The sequence below is a fragment of the Cryptomeria japonica genome, chromosome 10 (genome assembly GCF_030272615.1).
Source record: "Cryptomeria japonica chromosome 10, Sugi_1.0, whole genome shotgun sequence".
NCBI lineage: Eukaryota > Viridiplantae > Streptophyta > Pinopsida > Cupressales > Cupressaceae > Cryptomeria > Cryptomeria japonica.
The window spans coordinates 737083905-737104444 of NC_081414.1; the positions used below are offsets into that span (position 1 = coordinate 737083905).

Below are 20540 nucleotides of genomic sequence, written 5' to 3' on the forward strand. Positions count from 1 at the left end.
CTAGGAATACCCTCCCAAGTTTAATGCTCAAAGTACAAGAGAGAGAACCTACTCTTGTAGAGTTGACCTTGAACCCTCCATAATTTTGTTGATGAATTGATTTCACTTGCTAGATGAAAACCCTAGCTTTGTGAGCAAAATTTTGTTCTAGGAAGTGAAGTAGCGGTTTCGAGACCCAAAACAACAGATCTACTACTATGATAGTGCTAAGATAAGACAACATTAAGCATGATCCAACTACTAATGCAAATATTGGAGCTCTTCGACGTTGAGGAGTTGCATGATATAACTAGAATTGTTAAGGTGAGGACACAACAACATTTGAATTGACATGTGCCTTTCCCAATCATACATATCAAGAATATTCCAAATGACACATCCTTCTAGTTGAAAACTTCATTACTTTATATATTTGTGGAGTTTAATTCAATGTTTATATGACTATATGTTTTAAGTTTAAAATATAATCAATGTTTTTATTAGGAAGATAAATATTATGTACATAAAAATGTAACTAATGTTTTTATTCAAAAACATTAATACAAAGAACTCTCTTAAATATCATATCTTTACCTAAAAACTTAAATATTTTTTTTTTTGGATCAGACATTTGTTATCAGTAATCCATCTTTCTCCTTAAAAAAGATAAATAGAGGGATGAAGTTACTCCAATAAGGGCAAGGTTAACCAAGTAGCCATCATAAGAATTTTACCGAAATTTTATCCCTTGACAGCCAAATCTTTCTGTCGAACAAATTGAAGTGGAAAAAAATCTGTTTTTAAGTAAAGTTGAACAAATTTCTGAAATCGGTGGTCTTTGGCGGCAGATTAAAGAAACATCTGTCATCGGTAAAGTTTGACCCGTAATTAGACAAAGCTTCTGGGCTGAAATCTTCCTCGAAACGGTCGGATTGTTAGATTCGAAGAAATCAGTAATTTTTGTCTCGGATTTTGAATACTCACAAATTTGTAGTTAATCAACCGACGATAGACGATAAATGTGCAGGGTTTGATCTATTCCTCATTGAATTAGAGAATCATTAGTTCTTGCACGAATTTTGGCATTTTGACATATTTTTGGGTAAATTTCGAGCTGATACCTGACATTATCCTCTTCTGTCGAATTGGTTGTATTGAAATCCAGTAATTTTAAGTCGATAACATTGTAGTCTGCCGTTGGAGAAAAAATCATTTGATTAGGTTGTAAAAGCCCGCAGTTCATACTCTTATGCAGGGGCATCCACAACAAATTAATTCTTTGGCGGCCGGTATGCCGAACTCTGAGAGAACTGCGAACGCCAGCGGTAAGATATTTCAGAACTTAAATTTTCCTTCAGATTCCACCCTGTGATGTTTCTGAAATGAAACTGAAATTAAATAATTTTGGAAGAAAAAGAATTAGAACTAAACTTTTTACCAACCTAAACAGGGCTGCATTCTTATAAGTTTTTATAAAAACAGAGTAGGAGAGTCCTTCTAAAAGACTAGATCCAATTTGTCGTAGATTAACTCACTGTTTACAGCTAATCTATTCCTAATAACACTTACAAAGTTGTTCATGTGCTGTCTTTTATTAAACAGAAAGCTCTAACTGTACAAAACAAAATTCCTGAAAGTATGGTTATTTATACTTTATCTCTAACACTCCCATTTAGCCATATATTTCTCAATCAGGCTGTAGTACATTGAATCCTTCCTTCCAAAGTTTTAAGGTAGAGCCTGGCTGTCACAATTCAACACTACTGAAGTCGATCTCTTGCCATCAGTACTCCCTTACCAATCTGCATCACAGTAACCTATAAGCTTCAGGTATTCTTGCAAGTTCCTACTGAATGTAACTCTGTGCTTGTAATATTCATTACTTATTATTGCCAATGCCACTTCTGGTACTGCTGTACACAACTTGAACAGATTGCCATCTCAATTTTCTTTAGCAATGGTCACTCTGAATTATTTTGAAAACACACCTTGCTGTCAAACTGTACTAATATCCTTGCATGAACAATCTTATTAACCGATAAAAGACATTGTGCTAAGGCAGGGACTTAACATACATCTTTGATTTGCTCATATTCACCATTGGGCATCTTCAATGAGACATTGCCAACTCCCATCATCTTGTTCTTGCTGTCATCTCCGAGAATGGGAATGGCTTGAATCACACACACTAAGCTTATATTTATATACTTAAAAGTGTTAAACATTCGGAATTGACTGACATTTTCTAGGCTTAATATGTTGCTTAAAGTGTGTGGTCACACTAAGAATACATTTCTAGGCTTAAAGTGTTAAACGCTTAGAGTTGACTAACATTCTCTAGACTTAATATGTTTCTTAGTGTGTGTGGTTTAAGGCTGGCCCCGAGAATGACCGTCTTTCCTTTGGACGCCTCTTTATAAGATGTAAACCAACCTCTCTCAAGTCTCAAACTTAATTTACCAAGTACACCCTTAAGGCCTCCCGCACTTGTACTGTGTACGGTTACGGGTTCACCTAGGGGTACACCTAGGTATGCCCAGAGTACACATCTAGACGTCTAGATACACCCAGGGTACCTACTGGGCGTACTCAAAGGCATTGAGTTCCAAAAAGTAACATAATTTTCTTGTTCTTTTTTAAAAAAATTGCTACCAAAAAACCCTAAAATGCTCCTAAAGCATCATTTCTCCCAATACAAAGATCATTTTGGTTTCTTCACTCCCTTTTTTTCTCACACCTTGTCAGCTTATCATTTATGCCCCTTAAACCCATTAGGGTCTCCACTTCCAAACCCCCACTAGTTATTGGGATCTCTTGTTATATAAGAAATTAAATTACAATGAGGGGGTCTGGGAGTGGAGACCAGAATTAGAACTTAGACAACTAAAATAATATTTAATTATTAATTGACATTAAATAGTTATCTTTATCACCACCATTTTCGCATTTAGCATTGATCAATAATGAAGTATCATACTATCAAATATATTTAGTTTTACGATACTGTATATATCTTCAATATTTTTGTGTACATATATATACTCATACCCAAACATACCATACCCTAGGGCAAAAAATTGCTTGTACCAGCATAGCGGTTCCCCGTTCCATACCCATACGAGCAACTTAGTATCATATGTTGAATTGCTCCTGAATCTCCATACAATCATAATCATTTTGAAACACCATATTTTGGAGATGTAGTAGCTGTAAACAAATATCCTTAGTCATTGGTTGAAGCCATATTTGTTAATGCATGATAGCTTCGGCAAGATAAATGATTGAATGAGAGATAAATGAAGTCTCTCATTCAATCATTTATCCTATCGATAATTATGATGAAAAACTTCGAGATATTAATCCTTCATTTGATAACCATTCTTCATTCGTATATGATCAATCTACTTAGTTCGATTAAATGCTTAACTATTGATAATCATCCTATAGCATAGAATCCCGATTTAATAATCAGTTACATTATTTGTGTTCACTGATTATTAAATGGGGCTAACCAATGCAATCCGATTTATATCGGTTAACATATTTAATAGTAAACAAATGATTATCGGATCAACCAAACACCAATTAGTATCGGGTGTCAATATAAGCTTGCACCGATTGATATCGGGTTATATATGCACCGATTAATATCGGGTGGCAAGGTAAATACGCACCGATTGGTATCGGGCTGTGAAGTTAAGCATACACCGATTGGTATCAGTTGTTAAGATAAACATACACCGATTGGTATCGGTTGTTAGACATACACCGTTTGCTATTACTGCGATTCGCAAAGGGGCACGATCAAGTAATGTCTTGATCGGTCATGTCTAAAAGACATGACCGGTCAAGGCATTGCTTGATCGTACCCAGCTTGCATATATATCTCAAATGGCATTTATGAGAAAGGACATCGAAATCAATAAATGCTCTTCTCACCTGCCATACAAAAGAAGATAGTCAGATTTATAATATAAATAGATAATACATAGAACAAGATAATACCAACTAGAATATAACTTGCATATTGAATGGAAACTTGAACATCATTTACAATATTAACTTCAGCTTCCTTTCCTTTCTTTATCTCGTCTACCCATGCCTACCATTTTGTGTATTGTTTCTTTAAGAGTGAAATTTGTTTTCAGTTTCACTCTTATTATTTACTTTACACTTATCTCCTGAAGAAAAGAAAGCTGTAGGAGTGTTATTTAAACCTGCATCCTTTCTTCTGATTACTTGTTGAAGTAGTGTTGTAACTACTTTTTGCAAGTCCAAATTAGTTTCTGTGGTTGGAGCTACAACCAATCTAGAATATGATTCTGTCTAACTCCCAAGGAGTGTCATAACGTCTTCTGAGATCACTGATCCACATGCTGCCAATTGATTTTGAGAGACTTAAACTGGTTTATGTGGTTTGATGTCTTCTTTGGTTCCTGCATTTTTATTTGAAAAAACCTTTTTTTGTAGATATAGGCTTGTCCTTACATCAGTTAATTCATATAATTTTATCAATGGTTCCCAAACTCCTTTTGATGTTTTTGATTCACTCGCATGCAAAATCAGCCATACAAGAATGTTATGTCCCATTTTAGACAATTTGCTATTAAGAGACAATTACTTAATTTCTCAAAATATCTGATTTACTGGTAATAACAAGCAGATTGTTGATCTTGATATCACTCGATGGTGATATGTTGCCTTTCCTAATGATGTCTTTATGCACTTGCAATTTAAATGTTGCTGTCTCTGATTTGTGATAGTTTTCCTTATGCACCCGATATTGTGCCTACAGCATTTGCTCACTGAGAGCGATCCAAACTCGATGATAAATAAAGATACAAAACTCCACCATTAGCCCCCTTTGAAAGAGTGCAACTCTTCATTATTTCTGCTCTTTGAAAGGGACACAACCTTTCACAATCAGATCTGCACTTCTTATTTAAATCAGATCTGCACTTCTGATTTCCCAAATTATCCTCCTCAAATGAGGTTCTCTTCTCCCTTTTATATCTCATGTTTGAGGAAGTCACAACTTTTCATTTTATGTCTTTTGATCATTCATTAACTTAATTAAATTTTAGTTATATTTAATTATATTCTTTTATATTTTAATTTTATTATTATTATTATTATTTATTATTAAATTATATTTCAAAGTGGGGACATTACAAAGAATGAGCCATACCTTCCCTTGCCTCCCCCTTACTGATCAGATCTGTATTCTAGGTAGTCTTTGTCTCAGTACCTTAAAACTATTTTGAGCATTCCTTATTCAGCAAAAGCATCTCCATTCTCGTCTTCTAGAAAAGGAATCGAGTGCCATCAAATCATTCTACAATCTGTTGATGTGTCTTTTGTACACGACCAAACACAGGAATAAAATACCCAGAGGTATCCTATCCTCTCTTGAATAAAGTTCCCGAATGCTGAAGATTTCGCAGAAGGATCAATCGAAGAAACTCCAAGGTTCTGTTATGTAGGTTCTCTACTCATGGATAAGCTCTTTGCGATACGATGTGATTTTGTTGGAATCACAAGGGGACTTACATTCGATGTCCTAAACGTCTGATTTGTTGGAATCACAAACCCTATTTACTAACTGGAAGATAAAGAAATGGCAAAAGATACAAGGTTCAGGAAGTCTACTCTAAGACCTAGAATGCGAGAAGATGGATGAATGACTAGGTGGAATCCTGCTAGGCTGGGTCTCACCATCAGATTGAACAATTCAACACCAACTCAGTGCGATCTTCTAAGCGATGTTTCAAATATGTTCAAATCGTACACCATCAGATACTGATCACCATTCAAGATAATGCATGAACAACAGAGGTGTTACGACTCGGGATTAAGCTCATTCTACGCCAATTGATCACACAAGGCGCTCTTACAATCAACAAAAGGCTAGTGGTTTGGACTAGGTGGATTCCATGTGAGTGCATTCAATAACTTCCTTCATTCAATTTAATTATCTATCATCTAAAATGAAGATTCAACAAGAGACCATGCATATTGCAAAGAAACAACACACTTCACCATAACTTCAATGAAAATGGAGTTTATTTACAATCAATGGCAACAATTTCTTGCCTTGTCCTCCTAATCTACTCTAATTGCTATTCTATCAGCTAACTATTCACTATTTCTAACTATTCACCCACTACTAACTATTAACCCTTACAAATGAGTAGCCAGGGCTTTATATAGAGAACCCTTTACAAACAGACGACTCTGATTGACTTAGAACCAATGGCTAGGATTACAAGATAGAAACCCTAATTAGGGTTTGTTACAACAAACTTCCTTAGCCAATTAGAAAATTACAGTTTAGGAGACCAATAAGAAGCAGGGGTAGGTACATCGAAGTTTGTGCCACCTCCGGTAAATTAGGTACATTGAATCTAGTCATGCTGAGGTGGACCAATCCGACTGGAATAATGATGACTGGGATGCCACTTTGTCTAACGCTTGTGACTTGGTTGATCCTTTTCTGTCTCTGACGTGATGAACGATGTACTTCCTTTGCTTGATGAGTTTCCTTATTGTCAAGTCTTCCTTCTCCGGTAGCACTCCTTCGCCTGGAAGTGCTGGCAAAGCCCTTTCTTTGTCATCTTGTGAAAGAATGAAGTCTTGAGGCTAACTTGAACTCCTTGAGCACTCCTAGTCTTCTGATGCTTCAAAGCACCTTGAGTCCTCCTTTTTGCCTGTGGAATGTCCTTGATAACGATGGACTGGAAGAGATCGTCCTTGCCCTGGCCTGGTCTTCTTCTATCTGCAAAATAAACCAAAAGATGATTAAGGATACATAATAAATTCTTTTAACATAACATTTTCTACCTTAAATCATCAATAAGAAGACATCAAAATGAAGTTTGCTCAAGATTCTCCCCAAGGATAGGCCTTACAAGAATTTCGCTCTAGACCCTTTGGAAGGGTCAGGAGCGAAATTTGCATTCCTGGCCAATTTAGACCTCATTTCATCATAATCTCACAACTAGCTCTTTGCCTAGCTCAAACAGGGTGAAAAATTAGGATTTTCAAAGGATTTCGCCTTGGACCCTCTGGAAGGGTCAAGAGCGAAATTTGCATTTTAGGACAAAATCTTCACAACTTGTGACCACAACTTGCTCAAATTCATGTCTAAGGATCCCTTTAATCTCAACCAACATCAAGCTTGATGCAAAATTGGAGAAAAATGGAGTTTTTGATGATTTCGCTCTGGACCCTTTGGAAGGGTCAGGAGCGAAATTCTAGTTTAGGCTCAAGTTCTATCGCTCCTCCACTCCGAAATGTCTTCCAAGGCAAGCATACACTAGTCCTCTCTCCACCAAGGCCTGGGAATCCATCTCCTGACCTTCATCATGAGCAATTTAGGTGAAATTGAGAATTTCGCTCTAGACCCTTTGGAAGGGTCAGGAGCGAAATTCATTCTTTAGCTCAAAATCCTTACCTCTTGGACTCATAACCTATTCAAACACATTCCTATGGCCATCTTTAAGTCCAATTCACCTTGATCACTGTCCTGGCCTAGCATAAACTTGAAGGAAAAATGACATTTTGAGAATTTCGCTCTGGACCCTTTGGAAGGGTCAAGAGCGAAATTCAAGTTGTTCACTTGATATTTCATTTCCTTCACTCCAATCTATCTTGCAAGGCGAGAATACATCACTTTTCTTCCAATCATGCCATAGGGATCAAAGTTCTGGCTTCAATCAAGGGAAAGATAGGTGGTTTAAAGAATTTCACCCTGGACCCTTTGGAAGGGTTAGGAGCGAAATTCATTTCTTGCTTGTTTTCCCTCATTCAACTCCATCCCTCTCACTTTGTTCTTACTTGATTCTCACCTTTGGATCTATCTCTCAACATAACAACACTTGCTTTACCTCAAAATGGCTAAAAAGGAGAATTTCGCTAAAAACCATGGCCAGGGACAAGACCTATTTAGGATTTCGCCCTGGACCCTTTGGAAGGGTCAGGAGCGAAATCCTTGTCCTAGCTCAAAATCTTGGCCATTGGTGGCCACAATCCATTCCAAGGCATGCCTAGGGGTCCTTCCAAGCTCAATCTACCTTGATCCACACTTAGCTTGACACAAAAATGAAAGGAAAAGGTGGATTTTAGGAATTTCACTCTGGACCCTTTAGAAGGGTCACGAGCGAAATTCACCCTCTTGAGCTTATTTCATCATTTTTCCACTCCAATTCACCTCAAAAGGGCAAGGACATATCAATCTATTCCTATCCAGGGCATAAAAACCAAGAACTTGACTTGTTTTGAAAGGGAAATAGGTGCTCTTAAGAATTTCGCTCTAGACTCTTTGGAAGGGTCAGAAACGAAATTCTCCTTCTAGGCCAAAATCCTTCACATTTGGTGATCACTAGCAACTCAAAGCCATGCTTAAGGACATCTCCAATCCTAATTCACCCTAACCCACACTTGGCTTGGCACAAAATTGAGAAAAAAGGGAGGTTTTGGGGAATTTCGCTCTGGACCCTTTGGAAGGGTTAGGAGCGAAATTTCAACTCTAGGCTTGACTCTTCATCTTTTCAACTCCAATCTTCTTTGCAAGGTAAAAATACACCACTCTTCGCCCAAGGAACAAGGTTTGAGGCCTAAACATGGAAGCAAAAGAGGTTTATCAAGAATTTCGCTCTGGACCCTTTGGAAGGGTCAGGAGCGAAATTCTTGTTCTAGGCAAGAACACATCAAAGTCTTTCCAACCATGCCACAAAACTCAAGAATTTGACCATCTCCAAGAAGAAAATATGAGTTTCCAAGAATTCGCTCTGGACCCTTTGGAAGGGTCAGGAGCGAAATTCTAGTTTTAGGACAAAATCTTTCACATTTTTACATCCCATCACTTCAAAAGGCAAAGACATGCTAATCCACTTCCAAATATGTCCAAGGAACTAGAATGTTGGTCTAAAGGGTCAGGAGCGAAATTTCCATTCTTGGACAAAACCCTCACTTTTCAATACTTCCAATCACTTCCTTAGGCAAGAACATATCAAAACCTTCACAACATGCCTTGGAAACTAAGACCTTGGTCTAATCCAGGAAGGAAAGAGTGTCTTCTAAGAATTTCGCTCTGGACCCTTTGGAAGGGTTGGGAGCAAAATTCATAAATTAGGTTGATTTCACACTCCATTGCCTCAATTCACCTTCTTTCAAAGGCTAGAACACCTCAAGGTCACTCCAACCATGCCTTAGAAGTCCAAAACTTGGCCATATCAAGGAAGATAATGAAGGTTATGTGAATTTCGTTCTGGACCCTTTAGAAGGGTCAAGAGAGAAATTCCTACTTGGGCTCATTTCTCACCTTTTTCCTCCCTTTCTTGGCTTGAATATGACTTCTTAGGCCTCCTCCTACCATCATCAAGTAAAATTGCTCTCAAAGTGGCATTTATTTCAAGGTCTAAGTGAGAAAATAAGGTCATTCAAGAATTTCGCTCTGGACCCTTTGGAAGGGTCAGGAGCGAAATTCATATTTAGGCTCAAATCTTGACTTCATTTATCACATTTCTTCATCCAAACAAGTGTTTTGCCCTCAATAATGCCTAGGAATGAGTTAGTTCTAAGTTTGGGTCAAAGTAGAATGTCTTATCGAGAATTTCGCTCTGGACCCTTTGGAACGGTCAGGAGCGAAATTGAAATTCGCTTTGGACCCTTTGGAAGGGTCAGAAGCGAAATTTGACATTTTGGTCTTTCCATCAGGATTCATGTATGGAATATAACATTTACGTATAAGTGACATTTCTTATATCTTTCTTCTTTCTTATACTTTAAGTTATATTCCATATATACTGTCAGGATGTTTGAGAGTGGTTTCAGACCTCCAGGAGTTATAATGCAAAATCTAGTTTTTGGAGGATTCTTCAATTTTCCAGACTTAGTCAAATTTCAGGATCAGGATGACATTCCAGACAGCCAAGTTTCAAGACATTTGAAGATCAGGATGACATTCGAGACTTCATCACTCACCAACTTGACCTAACTCAGACCTTCAAAGAGGATATTCACTCACCAAGCTTCATTGACCTCCTCAAACTCAAACAAGACACAATTAGCAACAAGAGCAAAACTTTGTCCTAAGGAAGACTTTCAAAGATGACCCAACCCGGAGCATCCACTGACTCACTCACCTTTAGCTCAAGCAGAGCCTGCCATCCTAGTGATCTCTCTTGGCGACACTCAAAATGCAAAGGCTAACATACAAAACCCTAAAAACCCTAGAAAGCAAACCCCGGAAAGCAAAAAAAAGTAGGGGTCCCCATTTGCAATGGGGCAATGTGTGAATATGTCAAAACACAATCCTCAGAGGATCTCCTGCAGTGGATGTGGCCATATCTGTCTTATGTCTTTTAATGCTTCAAAACTTGCAGCTTGTAGCTTCTTTTGACCAGCAACAACACTTAAATGTAGGGGCTGCTCTATAAGTTTGTCTCTGATTTTATTTGCAGCTGCACTTTCTCCAATCACATCCTTTTCACAACTTATCCAACAATCTCCACAGCTCAACAGCGCACCCTCGAAGTCTATCTTATGTGAACACTCCTGGAACCTCTTACTTCTAACTGTAAACAACAAAATCCTTAATTATATTGCTATTTATTCTTTATCTCTAACGATTTCAGTATAATATTTTTTTGTTTGTTAGTTGAATTTTGAAATTTTGTATTCACTTGAATTTCTTGCACTGTTTAGAGCATTCACATTGCAGGGAATTCATTTCCAACCTTCACTGGAGGCCTATTCTAAAACTAAAACTGCATTCTTTCAAAATATCTTTTTTCTTTTTTCCTTGCTGTAGCAATTTTGTGGACTCTGGCTGATATTTTAAAAGTGAATTTACATCATATTGACAACACTTGTTAGCCCCTTTTTTTGAATGTCATCAAAATTAATTGCCAAACAGTTGCGAATTAAAACATTACCATCAGAAATAAAATAATATTCTTTGTATGCCAAATACTATGTCACTGGATTTTGGAGCTTAATTGTGGAGAGATTTTTCTTAGATCCACTAGAAAAACATTTTCAATTTATTTTACTGGAATTAATAATGATACTTGAAATAAAAGGGCTAGCAATGTGTGATACCATGATGCAACTGTACTGTTGACATTTCCCTGTACTGCTTACAACATAATAATTTCTGGCAATTTGCTGTTCCTAGTGTTGAGTAATAATGTTAAAAGCTCACTTGTTACAGCCCTCTAGCCAATGTTTTTATTGGGATCTGATATAAATCTTGCTGTGCTGTTGCAGGTCAATTAAATACTAATCCTGTTGCTAGGAATTTGCGAAATGAGAGATCGAATAGAGGTAGAATGTATACCAAATGAATTTTCATTACTTTTCATTCTTGTTTAGGAATCGATATTTGCTGCTGTGTTTTTCTGTTTGTTTTATGTAGATCTGTATAGTAGTATACAATAATTCCCTATACAGATCGATTTAAAAATTGTTGCATAACCTTTGATTCATAAGGTGAAAAATGTATTCATGAGTATTGATTCTGCAAAAAGTGATATGTTTTTTTCCTTAACAGTTAATTGTAATTAGTATTTTCTCTCCATTTGTAAATTTCTGTTTTGCTATGAATAGCTCACAAACTTTGTAGCATATATAAGCTGATAATCATCCAGATATAGAGGACTATATATATCCTGTTTTTCAATTTAAGTTTCTTATTTTGTATTTTTGGCATCTACCTTGTAGTATTCCTTAATAACTGTTTGATAGCAAGATAGAAAGAAAAACGGGCAACTTTTGGAACTGGTGCATCATAATTGCTTGACTGATTACATTATTTATGCTCTAGAAATTATTTTAATAGGCATGACCTTGATGGTAAAGCAGCTCGCAGGAGAAGAGCAGCAACAGGGCAAAGAAGAATTGATCAACAAAGGTGGGGCCAATACATTACTGATGAAGAGGACGACTCTGCTTCTGCACTGCCAACAGTACCAAGATCTAGCAACAGGAGACGAACTCGCGTAAATCATCAAAATAATTATGCACATCATTTACAGGAGGATGACTATTATGAAGATGAACATGCCTTCCATGCAACGAGACAGAGAGATGGAATCTATGGTGATTTTGAATTTGAAATGGCATTATGTAAGCTACTCTCAATGACTTGTCACGTAATAATCCTCTGCCCAATTTGAGATATGTACATAGGTGGAAGTTTGTGCTCGTCGCTTATGCATTTTAAATTAAATATAATGCTTCCAATTGAAAATCTTTATTTATATAATTATATTCTATTTTATTTCCATTCATTTTACTAATATATATTGTATGCTTTATGTTGTTTCTCTGTGAAAATCTTTAGCTCTTTCATTGTCATTCGAGGATTCTACTCCAAACTCAGGAAACCCTGATTACAGCAATCAGAGCATTGCTAACATGTCATATGAGGTATGCTTTTCATGTCTATATATAACTTTGAAGGAAGGATACCATGTTGATTCCTACATCTCAAAATGATTTTGCTTCTATTACTTAGTTGTTCCAAAAATGTGTGTTGTAACCAGAGAAACGGGACTCGCCCAGACTCGGCGAGTCCGAGTACGAGTCATGCGAGTCCTAGGGACTCGGACTCGGACTCGGACTCGTCCGAGTCTAGGGAGTAAACTCGCTAGACTCGCCGAGTTGGCGAGTTTGGCTCAAAATTGCCAGACTCGGCTATTGGCTGGGTTAATAAAATGACAAAAAAAAACATTTTAAAAAGTTTTTTTTAAAAGTAATAAGTTTTTTTGGAAGGGCGAAATTTGACATTTTGGTCTCTCCGTCAGGATTATTTTATAGAATATAACATTTAAGTATAAGAGAGCACTTATACTTTAAGTTATATTCCATATATACTGTCAGGATGTTTGAGAGTGGTTTTGGGCCTCCAGGAGTTATATTGCAAAATCTAGTTTTTGGAGGATTCTTCAGTTTTCCAGACTTAGTCAAATTTCAGGATCAGGACATTCCAGACTCAACCAAATTTCAGGGCATTTGAAAATCAGGAGGACATTGCAGACTTTATCACTCACCAACTTGACCTAGCTTGGACCTTCAAGAATGATACTCACTCACCAAGAAAGACCCAATTAGCAACAAGAGCAAAACCAAGCCCTAAGGAAGACTCTTAAAGAAACCTTAATTCAGACTTGTAATAAGTTTTTTTGGCCTCGCGGGGCGCTGCCCCTCGACCTCGCCCTGTATCGCGACAGGGAGCGCGCAAGGGGCGCTGCCCCTTGACCCCACCTTGGGGGCGCTGCCCCCAAACCCCCATCGAAAAATATGGGGAAACTGCATCGATAGAAGTAGAGAAAATTTAACCTTCGAGTCTGAAACTAATTGGATCGACTAGGTAGATATAGAGGTTGAGACTGTAGCCATGGCAGAGGAGGAGCGGAGAGCACGAGCACAGACAGGGGATTCAGAGGTAGATAGTGACACGGATGTTCCTGATGTTGGTGAGCATGGCATGGTGTCACGGGGAGCGGCTATGGCAGTCGAATCATCCAGGACCTACCTTAGACGCCTTCGCAGGGGGCCGGGGCCGAAGGGTGCAGGCTCCTCTGAGCCATAGACTTGTAGTTGTATTTACCTTTGGCATTTGTATGAAACATTTGATGATGATCATATGATGACATGGATTTTTTATTCCATGAGTTTTGTAATATTGTATACATTTGACAATATTTATATATCTATGTTTGTTATTTTCTTCAGCTACAATTTGCGTTTATGCTTATGTGATTGATGTATACTTGTGTATGTAATCAAATAAGCCAAGTTTGATGATGTTATTGTGTCTTTAAGGTGTATTCAATAAAGGGTGTCTAAAACAAGTTTTAAATATTTAAAAATCTCTAAATTTCTTGAGTTTTTCACTATCCCGAGTCCAGCCGAGTCTGACGCCGAGTCCCGAGTTCGAGTCCGAGCTGAGTCCGAGTCTCGTTTCTTTGGTTGTAACTCTTTAAATCTGCACTTTTCAGGGACAAAAAAGTAGTCTTAAGCTGTATCATACAGCTTGTGTTATTAATAACTATATTTTTTAAATACCACTATAGCGGTAAGTATTTTGTTTCCTTTGGGGTGCTGAGAAGTATGGCCTCCACTTTAAGTACAATAGTCATGAAGATGCCCTTGTTGAAAGGATATTTTGTTATAGCTGTTTCGAGGGAACAAATTTTCTAGGGAAGCTATTATGCACAAATTTAACATCCTCCTACTTATCAGGCAGGTGTCTGCAGAAGACTTTGTGCATTCATCTCTCTGATACATATGCTATAAACCTTATAGATTTCACTATAATCACTTAAGCAGTTTGACTACTTTGAGTTTGTTAATGGAAATCTCTGTATATTCTGAGATAGAAAATACCCTACATAATTGGCTTTTTGAATAAATGAATGAATGTTTTTAATAATGTCCATGATGCCAAACAGCTTATGGGACCCACGGATAGCTAGCAAAGAAAGCATGCACAGTCCAAAAAAAAAACACTGTAACTGTTAAACCTCTTTTTTCTTCTGCATCTTGGATCTTCTATCATTTATCTTGATAGGGAAATCTCAGTGTTCCACGGCTGTTGGGGACAGGGGAACGCGGGAATGGGTTTTGGGGACGGGGGGACAAAAGGCATAAGTATGGGGAAGGCGAGGGGGTGGCGGGGTGGTGGTGCTGATATAGTTATACATATACTTATAGTACTTGAAAAACTAGTTGTGAAAAGATGTATACAAGTATAAGAATTACATTTCAAATGAACTATAGGAAATTAGTAAAATTACAAAATAGCAAAATTTTAAATTTTAAATCTAAATACAAAGATTTCTTGAATGCTAGCTGCTAAATAGAATTTGACAAATGAAATTGTCAAATTGGAAATTTCTATTATTAAAATATCATATGAATATCAGATATCACAAAGTCTATAATGATGATTACATGATACATCATTACAATGAGTAGCAAATAGCCATAGCATTACAAAAGACAAAATGGCAAGATGCTCAAATCGCTCAAAATTTAAAAAATTAAAAAATTGCAATTGCTTTTTGAGTTTGACGTGTTTGAACGGGAAACTCCTACAAGTCTCCTTGCCCCTCAGGAGACGCTTGGGAATCTCCCAAGGATTCTTGGAGACGTCAGTTAGGAGATCCCCGCAAGTCTCCTTGCCCCTCAAGAGACGCCGAGACATTTCCGTGTCTCCGACGAAGCACCAACGGTGGTGGTGGGACTGCGGGTGACGCCAAGCCCCTGTCTCCCCTTCTTGGAAACATGGGCTTGGGGGGAGGGGGGAAACGTGTTTCCATGGGACACTGAAATCTGCAACTCTTGTTATTTATCTTCATCAAATAAGTTACTCAAGGTGTTTACATATAGTGTCTCAACATAGTTGATCCGAATATCATTGTGGGTTGGACACTCCATGATGTAATACCATTCTGTCTCCACCACCCCTTGAGTGCAATATCTACATCTTATATCTTCCTATTCCTCTTTAGGTATCAACCATCTTCCTGTTTTGCATCTAAGTTGATGTGAGTTGGTTCTTATCTAAACAATTAACATTTTTGCTTTCAATTTTATTTCTATTCCTATGTAGTTCTTTTGTGTATGGTCATGTGTGGGATTGAAATTTTTGATATAGTATTCGTTTTTCCTCCCTATTTGCCCTATCCACATGTTTTCTTTGAATTTTTCTTGCACACATTTTTTTATTTCTCCTCCGTTTTTTTGGGCAATCTTTTATGTTAATATCCCACTTATTCATCCATTTAGTGTTTTGTTTCATCCATGTGTTCTTCCTTCTATCTAGTTTCTCTTCTGTTGCCACTTTTGGCCAGTAATGTATCTCCATGTTTTTTAATCTTCCTAGATAACATAGCAGCTAGAACATAGCTGATGCTTCAATAGGAAAACCTCTTGCTTTTGCTAGGACAATCGCATATGGGATAGATGATTTAATCTTGAGGCTATTCGTAATTAAATGTTTTTGTAATCTCTCCATCTGTCTCCATTTCCTTGTTAAAATAGATAGCATCGGTCGGATGAACCAAATGACTAATTGGCCTTACGGCCTTAGACATTTATCTTGTATTTATTTGTAAATCTATCCATATTATTCTAATCAGATATAGATATACATTTATCTATGTAATCAATTATTTATCGGTTAATCTTATGGTTAATATTATAATCAATATTATGAATAATTAGTAACAATCTTGTGTTACTAATCATTCATAATATTAATTATATTATATTATTTCATTAATTAATTTACCGATTCTTTGTAAGTGACAGCATGTATTTATCGGTTTGGTTGACAGATTAGATTGCTAAGAAACCGACGATATGTTCGTGGGTTATGCGTTGGTTTATATTGCTGACGACTCCTTGAGGAATCATGTCGGTTCCACAAGGAGTCGTGACTCCTTTGTGGACCACCATCGGTTATAAATTCGAAGCTGTCGATGGATGTAAGAGGATGATAAGAATAGATAGAAGATTGATATTCTGTCACAGGTGGAAAAGAGAGGCTGCCATGGGAGTGACAAATACTTGTGTATGAATTACTTCACTCTATACACTGTAATCTGCAGTTGATGTAATAAGCACAAATAGCAATACATTTCGGAGAATAGGTTCAGTCTAAAAGTACGATACATCTTGTATATCGTGGGTGTAAATCTTATGATCCACAAACAGTCATACAGTAGAGATATTATTATATTGAATGTTGAAGCCAATAATATTGAGGAAGAATATTATGTGCTCTGCAATTTGAAAGTTGATCATATACGAACTTGGACAGTATGATATACTGTGCAATCTGCACCAAGTAAATCTGTTAAATAAAACAGTGAATATTGACATTGTATGCGGTCAATAAGAAATAGCAATAAACAATATTTGCAGTCAATATACTCTAGGAAATAGATACTGTATAACAGTCAATATAAAATTGACATGAAGACAGTGAACAGTCAATATTAAGAAGTCAACTTCAATATATATTGTGTGATGGATATTTTCAGATCTGTGATTGTTCAATTATTATATTCTGTGATCAGCATTAAATGGAAATACTGATATACATATAAATACCATTGTAAATGATTCAACATCAGTAATCTGGAAATAATCAAGACATCAGTATAATCTAAAGTGATGATTAAAATTTAAAATATATACCATAGATAAATCTGATCCCACTTTAACATTCTTGACTAAAGTGTTACTGCCCCATACCTCACATCTGTATAGTACCGTTGGAATGACAAGAAGCCCGAAAAAAGTTTTCTTAGTTTTCAAGTCCCATAGTTCAGCCTTTTTACATCTATTTTGCAGTGAGTATAAGGCTTTACATCCCCCTTGAATCCTTTTTGCTCTACACGTTTCCCAGCTAAGTTTATTGTGGAAGTCAAGGCCAAGGTACTTATATTCATTGACCATTTGTAAGAGGTTACCCTCAAAAACAAATTCTCTATGAACCTTCTCTCTCTTCAAGATAAAGATCATGACCTTGGTTTTGCTAGTGTTCACCTACATCCCCACCTCATGGCAGAAATGTCTCATGGCAGAAATGTTGTAGAGCCTTCAAGTTTTTTTTCAAATCTTGTGTTGTTTTTGCTATTGAGACATGAAGCAGGATTCCATTAGGAGTTCTTTCATCCTCAGACAAAAGATCAAGATAGGAATATATTTCCTTTAAGAAATAGATGAATCCTTTTGTCCAGTAGCTTTCCAAATTTAGAAAGCCAATGTCTTCCAATAAACCTGTTGAAAATTGTCAAACACCATATCCTATGGTCAAGCATATTTAATAGTAGACTCTGGTGGAGAAGAATTCAAAATTTCCAAGTTTGGCTGTTTCCATCTCAAGCTTGATCTTGTACCGCATCCTGGTAAACGGTAATCACATATAGTGCTTGGTCAATTATCTAGATCTAGGTTCTTTATTTGATTAGTTGGGAACAAGCCCTCAAGTATTGCCAATTAAATCTGGTGAGAGGCTATTAGTACTAGAGTTGTGGATCATGTATTGGGCTCACTTCCACACTCCTGTGCCAATCCAACAGCATGTTAGTTTGGCGTTCTGTTAGATAAGTATTGCCAGTTAAATCTGATGAGAGGCTGTTAGTACTAGGGTTGGGGATCATGCATTGGGTTTACTTCCATACTCCCTCTGTTCTAATCCAGCAGTCACATTAGTTTAGGGTTCTGTTGGACAAGAAGACTAGTCGTTTCCTTTAACTGGACTAGTGAGGATACTTTTATCCTGGCTGCAGCAAAATAGATTTGTTTTGATCTATTTGTCACATTAAATTAAGTTCATTGCTGGAGGCATACTGAAGTGGACCAGGTAATCAAAACAAGCATATAGTGTTTGTACACCCTTTTTTTTATTTAGAATTTATGTCAATGTGTTGCAAGTTCGATTTCATAGTTTGAGCTTAGATTTGCTTTCTCACCTTCAAATATGTCATGATATTTTTCTAAGTCTTAACTAATTATAATATATATAAATGTCGAGAGCTGGCATGATATTCTGTACATAAACACAAATTGAAGATTAGGTGTAGTTTTTTGCATCTTTGGGAAATGTAATTGGGCAATACCGATAAGCTTAGAAATTGTGTACTTCCGTCGGTTGGAATCTCAGAAAAATATGCCGTCATAGACATGAATATGAACTTGATAAGAATTCTAGTCTTAGATTTGCAATAAATTTTAGACTTGCTGATGTTGCGATTTGTGGTGTTGAACTTTTACAGGTCCTCGTTCAGCTAGAAAATGTCAAATGTGTAGCTTCTGTCAATGTTGTACGATCGATGTTAGATATCACATTTAAGGGAAAGAAGTCTGCACAAGGATTTATAAATGAAGAAGAGTAAGTTTTATTCCTTTTCCAAATTAATTTTAATTAAAATCTCAAAGTTGGCAATTAAGATATGGAGAATGTTTCTGTCATTGCTATTGTGGTGAAGAGCATGTTGGAAGAGTTTTCATGTTTTTGTTATTTTAACGTTCTCCTTCGGCTTGTGTAGGAAGTGTGCAATATGCCAGTGCGAATATGAACAGGATGAGCACATTATATCTTTGCCATGTACCCACTGTTTTCATCACTCTTGTGGGTCAGAGTGGCTATTGGATTACTCTAAACTTTGTCCTATTTGCAAGCTTGACGTTACTGACCGGAACTCCGTGAATGTGTAAATCATTTTGGTTCGTTGGTTCCTGCACTAGATATGCTAAAGAAACAGAACACAGTACAGCTCGATCCTGTAAATAATTTTATTTTTTTTGTATTGATCCAGTCCTGTAAATAATTTGGTGTCTCTTATTTGTAAATAATTTGAAATAAATCGTCTTGTAACATTTGATTCTGAAAAACTAACATTGTATTTATCAAAATCCCTACAACCTAATCCAGACCTTGCAACAGATAGCAAGGTAATTTACCGGGAACAAACCATGCACGGGACATGTAAGGGCCCAAAGCAAGCTAGAGGCATTACCTGCACGATGTTGGCCTCACATCCAAAACAGTATTTTTCTTCTCTCGAATAATTTAGTTCAAGAGCATGGGAAACTAGCAATCTCAAATCCCTTGTTGGTTTTCCATAATCTTATGGAAATTTGTGTAATCATATTAAACTAAAAAAATGTGCTATTTGTTATCTGGATCTGATACTGAGGAATCATTGTAATAATTTTATTGTCAATTAACTGATCCAGTGGAGTTTACGTTGCTCTCTGTTTGTCAAAAGTTCTTTTCACATCCTAAAATACATATAGCTGGCTGTGAACTTGATTTTTGCGTTTTTTAATCGACATAAATATGAGGATCATTTATTTAATAAATGATATTTTCGTCAATTTTATTTACAAATTACGAGTAAAAATAAGATCAAATCTTATTCGAGAGAATTGGCTTGTTTTTGGAAATGAAAATGAATAGTATTTCAAAACATTTTCAGTATTTGGCTTGTCAGGTTGCAATGGTGATGCGAAGTTGCTCCATAGATCAAGAGATCAAGATACAGGGTCGCACTAGTTGCTCCTTGCGAATGAGGATATTGCCCCGGTCAGTATATTTATATTAAATTTATATTCGTCATAAAATTGATGATTGAAAATGGCATGCTACGAATACAAAGACATCCGTTGAAAATGTCATGTTACAGGAATACAAGGACTGCATCCACATGAATAAGTTAGCAGGGTACATCATTTATATGGGATCCCTGCGCACTTAAACTGCTTTAAGTAGGATTGCCTTTGCCTTAAACTTGTGTAAATCAGGTAGGCTGGGTCTTATGGGAGGGTTTTAAGATCTATTTTGAAGGAGGGTTTTCTGAAATCAAAGGGTTTATTAGTATATTTAGTTGATAGGTTATATTACATGGGATTTTCAACAATACCTGTTTCAGGCCGTATACAATCTTTTTCTCCCTAGAAAACAGTCTTCTTCTCTGCCGGCAAACAGTCTTCTTCCACCAGCATATAATCTTATTTTATTTTTTTCATTGATCGCC

At 36.7% G+C, this 20540-nt stretch overlaps 1 protein-coding gene across 3 annotated transcripts; it reads left to right on the forward strand.

The window, feature by feature from the left end:
* Positions 1 to 657: 657 nt before the first annotated feature.
* Positions 658 to 19756, forward strand: LOC131047353 (uncharacterized). 3 transcript variants are annotated; one of them, XR_009106115.2, is made up of 7 exons: positions 658 to 1304; positions 11251 to 11307; positions 11845 to 12108; positions 12326 to 12411; positions 18777 to 18892; positions 19050 to 19286; positions 19448 to 19756. XR_009106115.2 is itself a non-coding variant. In XM_057981234.2 (7 exons), exons 2-7 carry the CDS (start codon positions 1271 to 1273, stop codon positions 19216 to 19218), a joined length of 726 nt encoding a protein of 241 aa, XP_057837217.1. In that variant the 5' UTR covers positions 658 to 1081; positions 1235 to 1270; the 3' UTR covers positions 19219 to 19756. The 3 variants fall into 3 exon arrangements, 2 of the variants coding, with proteins under 2 accessions (XP_057837217.1, XP_057837216.1); XM_057981234.2 differs by having other exon boundaries at positions 658 to 1081; positions 1235 to 1304; positions 19050 to 19756; XM_057981233.2 differs by having other exon boundaries at positions 659 to 1304; positions 19050 to 19756.
* The last annotated feature ends 784 nt before the right edge of the window (positions 19757 to 20540 follow it).